The 9,823-nt window shown below is 30.7% G+C and overlaps 2 protein-coding genes across 2 annotated transcripts; one reads left to right on the top strand and one right to left on the bottom strand.

Annotated features, from left to right (window-relative positions):
* Positions 1-3,814: 3,814 nt before the first annotated feature.
* On the top strand, positions 3,815-5,040 carry LOC146531739 (uncharacterized). Its single transcript, XM_085198439.1, has 2 exons — positions 3,815-4,148; positions 4,930-5,040. The coding sequence occupies exons 1-2, from the start codon at positions 3,860-3,862 to the stop codon at positions 4,935-4,937; spliced, it is 297 nt and encodes a 98-aa protein (XP_085054565.1). The 5' UTR covers positions 3,815-3,859; the 3' UTR covers positions 4,938-5,040.
* Positions 5,041-6,123: 1,083 nt separating this feature from the next.
* Positions 6,124-9,823, bottom strand: LOC146531738 (uncharacterized). Its single transcript, XM_085198596.1, has 3 exons — positions 9,751-9,823; positions 6,617-6,892; positions 6,124-6,413 (listed from the first exon to the last, which is right to left on the bottom strand). The coding sequence occupies exons 1-3, from the start codon at positions 9,821-9,823 to the stop codon at positions 6,124-6,126; spliced, it is 639 nt and encodes a 212-aa protein (XP_085054722.1).

The following is a 9,823-nucleotide window of genomic DNA, read 5'->3' as shown; positions in this document are numbered from 1 at the left end:
AATGAAGACAACTTGCTTTTTTGACTTTGAAAACATGTTATCTTTATATTTTTTTACCAGGAAGTATCAATTAATAGAGAAATAAATTAGTATAATGTCTTAGACATTGTCTAGAAATGTTATTTTTAACGCAATACCGTTCCGTATGTATTTGTCTACAGGAAGGGAACCATTACGTTGGTTGTATGTCTCTATTAGACTTTGTAGAGTTTGACTTCCGCATGAAACGAGTCCATTAATGTAGTCGTATGCGGTGCTACGCTATGCTAACAGCGGATTACGTTACAAATACGCGTTTCAGAAAATAGAACACTTTTTTAGGCGCAGTCTATGAAATGTATTTATTTGTGGAAATCTTTTGATTCTTTAAAAGGTTTGTTTTTATTTTAAATTTTCATGAAGGATGTTGAATATAGCTGTTTTTAGGGTTCCGTACCTTTTAAGGAAAAAAGGAACCCTATAAACATCACTTTGTTTTCCGCCTGTCTGTCCGTCTGTCTGTCAAGAGCCATTATCTCATAAACGCTTGGAGATATCGAGTTGAAGTTCAAACATTGTACTCCGATCTACGGCCCCATGATTTCCTGAAAAACTTAAACTTTTCTACATGTCTATAAATATTTATTATTAAATTGCATTGTTCTAAAATATATTCAATTATTATTCCAACCAGTAGAGTAGTTTGTTTAAAACGGTCGCGGTTTCAACTTGAACATGCACTTGATTTGACGTTGCGGTGGTGGTTAGTACTGATGCTGACAAACGTTGCTATTATCGTAAAATTTTCATATCATAATGTAGATAAATTGAATCTATATTGCACATCATCGTTTTGAAATTACCGCCATATATTAGTTTAACGTGTTTATTTTAAACTGATTATTAGGTTGTTGGTTTGCATTACGGTTATAGTAAATGTGAGATCATTAAACCCCTATTATGAGTGGTTATTTGCTGTAATACGTTTATTATTTATTGCTCGCTGAATTTAGTTTGGTTAATAAAGTTGCAACTTTGCAAACATACATCATATTTTATTCTAATTAATCGAATACTTCATTTATAATTCATTATTTAAATAATTATTTTTTTCATTGATAGTACAAAAATACTCGCTCTCGTATACTATTCATAAAAAACATATTTCACAAAGACTTTAATGACTTTCAATCAAAGACTGTAATTGTTAGTATATTACGTAAATTATAAAGTAATTGAGAAATAAAAAAAACCGGCACAGCGATGGTTACATAAGTTATTAAAGTTTCTAACTCCCGCCTATTTCATAGGATTTGATATCAACATGCATGTGATTTGATGTTGCGGTTGCATTCAACTGATGCGACCACAAAACTAAATTATAACGCTATTTTCATATCATACTGTTAAATAATTCCATGATATAAACTAATTATACTTTAGTAGTTTAGTGTAAATCTATTCACATTCGACCTATTTAGTTATGTATGAGACTATTGGTTTTGACCGCTCTTTAGTAATTATTATCAATCTAAATTTATTTCATTCCTAATGTTTCTATTGTTTCTGATTGCTGATGTTAATTCATTTAATATTTATGTATATTTCTGGATGTGATTGATATTCAAGTCATTGGGCATAAGCGCAACCTTAAATTATTATTTTCCTATTATCAACCTTTGTTTACCGCTACAACAATTGCTTGGGTTAATGTAATATAGTTTGCGTGAAGATCTAAACATACCTTAAATTATTAATAATAAGCCGTTAGTTATGGAGAATATAACGCCGAATTATTTACGTCTACAAAAACAATAACATTATATTGTTATTGGATATATAGGCTTTAGAAAATAGCCTAAATTTCCCTTTACTACCTAAATAAACACGTCATAAATCAAGAGCGACGTATGATTCATATTATATTTAAAATAAGTAATGGATCTTCAGAATCTCGGGAACAGTAACGAATAAATATTTCATCGTAGGTAATTCTGAACTGAAAATAATTTATATACGAACATGTGTTATAAAAAAATCTTAAAAATATATTTGAATCTAGATTAACTCAAAAAAATATAGGCTTTGTTTTACTTTTGCAGAAAAGATTTTCATATAGTATATTAATAATCATCTAATTAATCCGTTTTATGTTTATGGTTACAAATTGTTTTGAATTTAATTATTTCATTAATTATCGTATTACGTATCTACAGTACGTTCCAAATATTAAGAGAAACACAGTGTTCTTCACTTTCTGCCTTCTCCGTTACGCGTTTTTGCTTAAATTGTTAAAACACTTTATAACTCTTATTGTAAGAAAAAAATTTTCCAGTCTGATTTGCATCAAAGTCCAGATCCGATAATCAATGAATACTTTCCAAGCGTGAACCTTACGTCCTTGCCAACATAATTAAAAAAACCTTTTAAGTATATTTTCAAAAGTCTTTTAACTGAACGATTTATAACATGATCAATATAATGTATAGATCCATTGTCTGGTAGTAGGAACATATTTCTATACATTAAAATTTTATTATACTTTACAATAACTAATTATATAAAGCATAATATAGTAATATATATTATACAAAAGTAATTTATTTTCATTGTAATTGGGAAGTATCTGGCTCTGGAGGTAATGGCAGCAGATTTGATACCATCTGCAGGTAAACATATATGACTATGGAAGATGCAATTTGTTTCCTTGTCTGCTTAGGCGAAGGGCACCTACCTAAGACGTATACATACTCGTATATTGGATTTTAAAATATGTTTCAGGAAAATGACAACGAGCTCGTCTTACTAAAGTAATTTGCGGATGATTTTACATCCTATTGTTTTAAGTTTTATGTACCTATTACTTTTATGGTTTAACAGCTATAGACTATAAATTATTTTTAAATAATAGCTGATGCGTCGCATGACTTTATTCTGAGTACTTGTTAATAATATTATCTTAATTATTTCTTTTTTTTAGGTTTACGCTGTATCCCGCACATAGTAGGTAGAAGGGATCAAGGAACCTAGGGTTAAGCATTGTTCTGATATTTAAAGTCGCGAAGCACTGTGTATTTAGTGAGGGAATTCATCTCGTTACCAGAGCGAAGAAAAAAAATATTAAATATTTCATTTCCTCCAGTGGGAATCGAATCCGTAACTTTCACGTTTTAAAGTCGCTCTCTTGTGCCCCTGCACACAAAGGCCTTATTAGTTTAATTTAAAGAATAATAAATGGCTTTACTTAGGTAACGTTCTGTTCCTATATTAATATAATGGTTTCGAAGTTGGCATCGCCCTTTTTTTTACCAGAGCGGAGTGTTTTCATTCTACGTTCTATCCACCAAACGCATTGTTAAGTTCGGAAAAAAGATAAAATCAGCTTTTTTAATATCCATCGTATGCTAAAATTGAGTTGATGGATTACATCTTTTGGAGCAGCAAAATAATTAAATTTGCAATATTATAGTACTAATATTTTTTATCTTTCCAGAATGAGAACGAGAAATTAAAATAATTCCTTTCTCCGTGTGACAGTGATATAGTGAGTGAATACTCTGTTCTAACATATTTTCATTTGATTTACATTGTCTTCGTGGGAATCTTGAAAGGTTGGTTTCAATAACAAGTGGTGTTAATAACAAGTAACAAAAATAAAGAAAAACAAATCTGATCATAATAATTTATGACTAATTTTGTTTGTCTTACAATACAAAATGCATTAGACTCGGTGATAATTAACAAATTATAATTTACGAACCCCACTAATACGCTTACACAGCCCACCTATATATATATGTCCAGTATTATTTCGCAATTGTCATTCTAGATTTCATTATCACTAGTCTCGTGTGTAAGGCAGCACAAAGCAGCGGTAAAAATGAAAATATTCAGTTGCATTGTCCTGCTCGTCGCGGTCGCTGTGGCCAGCTGTGATGATAAGCCACACTACGACGACAAAGACGCCCCTGAATTGTTTGAGAAATTTGTGAAAGAGCACAACAGGCACTACAAGGATGACGCAGATAGGAAGGAACATTATGAAGCTTTCGTGAATTCCTTACATCAAATCAATGAAGCTAATGCCAAAAGTGACCATGCCACTTTCGATATAACCCAGTTCTCCGATTATACACCTGAAGAATTAAAAAAAACGAGGGGCCTGACACGTGCGTGTTATTATTACTATTACTATCATAAGTATATTGACAATCTCTCGTTAAATTTTGTGTTCTATTTAGCAATGCGGATTCCGTCAGCAAAGTCGAACGAAGACTCAGAAATAGCTGATGTCTTCATTGCATTTCAAAATTGCAGAAAATGTTCCACGTTTATGAAATTTTTGTAGTTAATACTTATTATTTTTTTCTATCGGTGACATCATTATCCATTAATTGTGTGAAAGTAGAAAAAATATAATCAATGTTATTATGCAGTGGCGATCGTAAAATATTTGTTATAATAATGCGAATAACTGAAATTGCTAAAATTTAACGAGATCTTTTATGATATACTAGATACCTTTCAGTGTGCTTAGTTATTTTTTTGTTATTTTTTTTAGCTCCACGCTGTATTCCACACGGAGCAGGGTAGGCAGAGAGAACCTAGTGTTAGGATCTAGAAAGAAGAAGAATTTTGGAGGCACTGCGTTGAGTGGTGGAACTAAACGCCACGCTTTGCCTCAACACCTCGAGTTCATTTCCTCGAGTGGGAATCGAACCCACAACCTATCGTATTTACAGTCAAACTTTGTGCCCCTACGCCACGACTAGCCTCGCTTAGGTAATACGTTTTTTTTGTCTCGCTAAACAGGTAAAATGAACTGGTTTCCCATTACATCTGTAACGATAAAGTACCTACATACATAATGGTTATAATTAATTTAAGTATCAGTTGATATTTATATATTTCAAAATTAATATTTATTAATGAGATTAATTTTGTTTTCAGCGCACTAAGTTCCAGAAAATCCTGACCAGAGGCAATGACTAGTTACTACTTTCGCTATGTTCTACGATCCTTGTACGAGTATATTTAGTGAACTAAATAAACTATATCAATATTTTATTTCTATTTATTATTTAAAAACATAATTATAAATAAACCTAACCAAATTTTCATTTGGTTAAAAAATATATGTTCTTGTAGAATATTTTTTAACTGAACATAACATTATAGTGTACTTATACATTGTACAATATATATTTTAACACTATGGCACACTATGGCATATATTTAGATATATATTTTTGATATAATTGGATATATTGATATTTAGATAGGTTGTGGGTTTGATTCTCACTCGAGTAAATTATATATTTAATATTTTCATTTTTATTTTCACGCTGTGAGCGGACGCGCGCTGAAGTAACGTTATAAACCTCTTACAGAGTGTGGTGAATTGCTGACTTCCAGAAAGCGTTATTGTAGATAAGATTTTAGTATGTTTAGTCTTGGTTCTTAATTATTGTTTTATCAGTTTTATTATTCGATTTATCTACCATAAATGCAATTAATTATCTGTGGAGTTCTGCCACTCAACACGCTATGCCTTCAGAATTTGGCATGAAGTGGGGTGTGTCTTAACATTAGGGTCCCTCTGCCTATCCTGCTATGTGCGGGATACAGCGTGAAGCTGATTTTATTTTCTAATACTAAGTCACATTTTTATGTTGAAAAGAAAAGTATGAGATATTTCTTTACAAACAACTTAATATGACATCTTAACCAACAACTTCGTATTCCAGTAATTAACTAAAATTAATTTATGAATTATTTACTCATAATAGTTAAATAAGGGGATATGCGAGCAGAATTTGTGATATTAAAATGTCTACAAGTTGAATTTGATGAATTTCAAATTAGAGATTAAAACTAATAATTCAAAATTTAAATATGACTCTTAGGATTATAATTAAACCTAAATTGACATTATCTATTCATTAACCTCGGGGCTTAAATTTACGTTGTTTTGTTGACGTAAAAGTTTCTGCTTAATTTCGCTTCTCAAAGTCAAACAATATAATAGTAAATAAGCTTATTACAATAGTTGGGAAAGACTGATTACAGACAATTTATTTTAAAACCACATTCCTATAATTAGTAATTAAAAGAAGAATATAACATGCTCCCATAATAGGTTTTTTAATAGAAATATTCAGTAGGTTCATTAATAACATCTGCATTTTCATCTAACGTCATAGTTCCATTACCAATAAAATGATTTTTATTTAGTTCAACTAGAGTTTTGACGAATCTATAAAAATGTACTGTATAGTCAAAATCTTTAGTATAATTTTTTTTACCATATTTTCGAAGAAATTCTTTGTATAACTCTGCAGCATTGTCTAAATTGTACAAGTCTGATTTATAAAATTGTTTTTCTTTTTGCCTTGCTACAAGTGTTGCTCCTTCAGCATTGTGGACATTATAATCTGTAAATATTAGTTGATAACTAGTTGAGAACAATAATAGTTGAAAATTGAGTCTGTTTTTTTTTGACTGAGATAGATAAAAACATATAATGGCTATAATATAGACGTTATTGAAATACATGCCATTTACATATGCAGTATGTACTTTATACAACCATAATTTAAGTTAATTGACAAAAAAATACATCTCTATCTTTACTTACAAGGCTTCACTTCAAGCGCAAATTGTTCTTCAATTTCTTTCGGATCTAAATCTGCATGTTGATTTAGTACGTAAAATATATTAACGTCAGTTGAATTTTCATTAAGTTTGTCAACAGTATTTAAATTAATGATAAACACTTTGTATCGATTTTCTTCTTCATCTTCCGTCTTATAAAATTTATTGTATTTTTCTTTGTATAGGCTAAATATGTCTGTCGAATTTTCTTTAGTGTAAAAAGTAGCTAAAGTTAGCTTTAAGCTTATGATAACGAAGACTAAAACATAACTTACATGTGATAAGATAAACGTAGTAGTTACTTTATTTTTAAAAAGCATATTTTTTGCATTGCAAAAATATTTAATGATTGTTGAGGCAATATGCTTAAAAAACAATTGATTAATGAAAACGTCTCTGGAATTAATGAACATCTATGAAATTAATTTCCGGCAAGAAATTAAAAATACTTACGAAGAGGACTCGACTTCTCTTGTGATTAAATAGCACAAGAAAATTCTAATAATTCCTATTACCTTACTTTCTTAAAGAATGCCTGTGCAATTCACTTTTTCTTATCTATCGATTTAAATTTTAACGATTCATAAATATTTTTGTAATATCCATCACATTTGAATTACAGTGACACAGCTTCGTATACAAAATCTCTTTAGAAAAGTTGGATTATATTCCAAAAACTTTAAAAACTTTTTTGTTAGAACTATAAATTTTAATATAAAGTCAGGAATTGAACAGCTTCAGTGAACTTTTAACTGTTCGAAAATCTATCTAATTGTAAACAAACCGAGTATTGTGTAAAGTTTCAAACAAAAGCTTTTCATCTACCTTTTACTTATGACTGCTTCCAGCTTCAGTTTTCACTTTGAAGCGAGTTATTTTTCATTGTTTAAAATTATTTTCTTGCCAAATAACACAACAAATTCTAAATATTTACTCGATTCTTATAATTATACTAGCGGACGCGCGCAGCTTCGCTTGCTTTTTTAGTGGTGAACTCTAATAAACCATGAAACACGTGTTCAATTAATGTATTTTTAATAGTCTCAATTTCAAATTTTATAAAATTCAGTGGCGATTTAAAGATTTTTCCATACGAACTTTCAACCCCTTATTTGCACCCCTAGGGGATGAATTAAAATAAACCACGAAACATGTGTTCAATTAAATATTTTTAAGAGTCTGAATTTACAATTTTATAAAAATCGGTGCTGATTCAATTTTTTTCCATACAAACTTTCAACCCCGATTTCACCCCTTTAGGGTTAAAATTTTTCAAAATCCCTTCTTAGTGGATGTCCAGATTACGAAAGTAAACATCTGTCCAAATTTCACGTTTCTACCATCAGCGGTTACGGCTGTGCGTGCGTCTTACCTCAGTCAGTGAGGACAAGTCCTTTTATATATATAGATAATGCGAGTAGTGAAAATATAATAAGATAAAGCGAAATAAAAGCTTTTAAAAAACATTGATTTGATAAATATTTCGGTGTCGTAAATTAGCTCAAACAGATTTTCTTTTCGTTAGCCACAGCAATAATTTAAAACATTTCTGCTAAGTCTTTACAATCCAGGCAGGATTACCATATTATTCCTTCGCCGCGAAGTATACGTTAAGTACCAGAGACATTATCATCACAATGTCGGCTCATTAACTCTCAAGTAAACGATTCTTGGTAAATTCACTTTTTAGGAGCTTGCTGAAAATGTAGACATTTAGATTTAAGCTTCAGTTAAATTGAAACTTTAAGATTTTTTAACAATCCAAAGAATACTCTAATGTCTACCTATTTTAAACATTTGTAAAGTGTTCCACACTTTTTTTTAGTAGCACGTATACTACGAGCTAAAGATAATAGTGATGAATAGGGGGCGAGGCTCGCGTGGGCGTGGACCTTAGTTAAACCTGATGAATCCTTTTACAGGATTAGCCTTTACTATATGAGTACAACTTCACAAGCGTCCTCGCTGCTGACAAATATACCACTAAGACCGATTCCTCACGTTGATACTGCGTGCGAAAATATATTATTATAAAATATATATTTTGCTTATCTATAAATATAAAATAAACGAATTATAAAATAATAGAATATACTACTTATTAATTGTTTATATTGTTATAATAAATATATACCTATTGTATCTGACTTGTATATAATCAATTTAAGCAAAAGTATTTCATTGTCTTATACGTTTTAGAGCGTGATATTTCAGTACCTAGTCGGGATTAAATATATATATTTTTTAAAATAAACCAATATTAGACACTATTTAACTGAAACAGCTACATGATCGCGTAAAGTGAAGACACGTGTTAGTGAGGGTCTCAAATCTCTCAATTTATTCGCGGTAGCTCGTCGGGGTAATACGGAGAGGTAAAAACAGTTTTCCTTCATAACGCATAACTCAAGATTCCTCCACTCTGACCTCACGCGAGCCCTCCACGTGTATACTATCACCTTAATTTCTAATATAAATGATAATGTGGCAATTTTTAAAGATTTACCGAAATTTTTAAAGACGGTTGTTTAGAAATAAATAAAAATATTATTTACTCTAGTGTTAGTTACTCTAATTACAAAAATGTGAAATTGTGTTTTGAAGTATTTTTTTATTATGAAACGGCCTTAAAGCGCACCTAAGAGGGTTTACGAGGTAAGAAATGTCTAATATTGGCGGACCATATCCAGGAAGATTCTACTTTGACATGTTGGAGACCATATACTATTCAAATATGGGATGATAATGATGATGAGTAAATGCTATCCCAGTATGTTAAATGTTGTTTAGAAATTGTGATACAAACCAAACGTTAAAGTTCGCCCACAGTTATCATCATAAATACCGTAGCTCGTGTGTTGTCATCTACTAAATCAGACCGGCGGTGGCCGAGAGCATTTGTTCCGCCGCGGTCGAGCTAGGGGCGGACAATTGCTAAATCCTTTCAGTACAGTAGGTCGATCATAACGCTTGCTTATATAGAATGGCTTCTACAAACGTATTGTGTTTTGCATAATGCCAATACTTTTCTTTGTTTTTGAACAATTCTACAGAATATAAGATATTCAGTATGGAAAAATATAAAAAGTATTTTTATTGTACTTAAAAATAATATACCTATGTAAGTATCTTCACTACGTTTAGACGTTTCATTGACTTTTGTTAGTTTAGACATTAGACGAGAGACCAT

Source organism: Heliconius melpomene, chromosome 15 (genome assembly GCF_056956725.1).
Source record: "Heliconius melpomene rosina isolate 202511_hmr_F chromosome 15, ASM5695672v1, whole genome shotgun sequence".
Classification (NCBI taxonomy): Eukaryota; Metazoa; Arthropoda; class Insecta; order Lepidoptera; family Nymphalidae; genus Heliconius; species Heliconius melpomene.
Note: the sequence above shows the minus strand (reverse complement) of the source record. Positions and strands in the feature narration are given on the sequence as shown.

Bases quoted from the DNA above. Each gene is read 5' to 3' on its own strand.
- LOC146531738 (XM_085198596.1), bottom strand. From the start codon at position 9,823: ATGGTCTCTCGTCTAATGTCTAAACTAACAAAAGTCAATGAAACGTCT. The intron at 6,893-9,750 runs GTATATTATTTT...GTTATGTTTTAG, and splicing joins TAGTGAAGATACTTACATAG to TCTTCGTTATCATAAGCTTA. The intron at 6,414-6,616 runs GTAAGTAAAGAT...TAATATTTACAG, and splicing joins TGCGCTTGAAGTGAAGCCTT to ATTATAATGTCCACAATGCT.
- LOC146531739 (XM_085198439.1), top strand. From the start codon at position 3,860: ATGAAAATATTCAGTTGCATTGTCCTGCTCGTCGCGGTCGCTGTGGCC.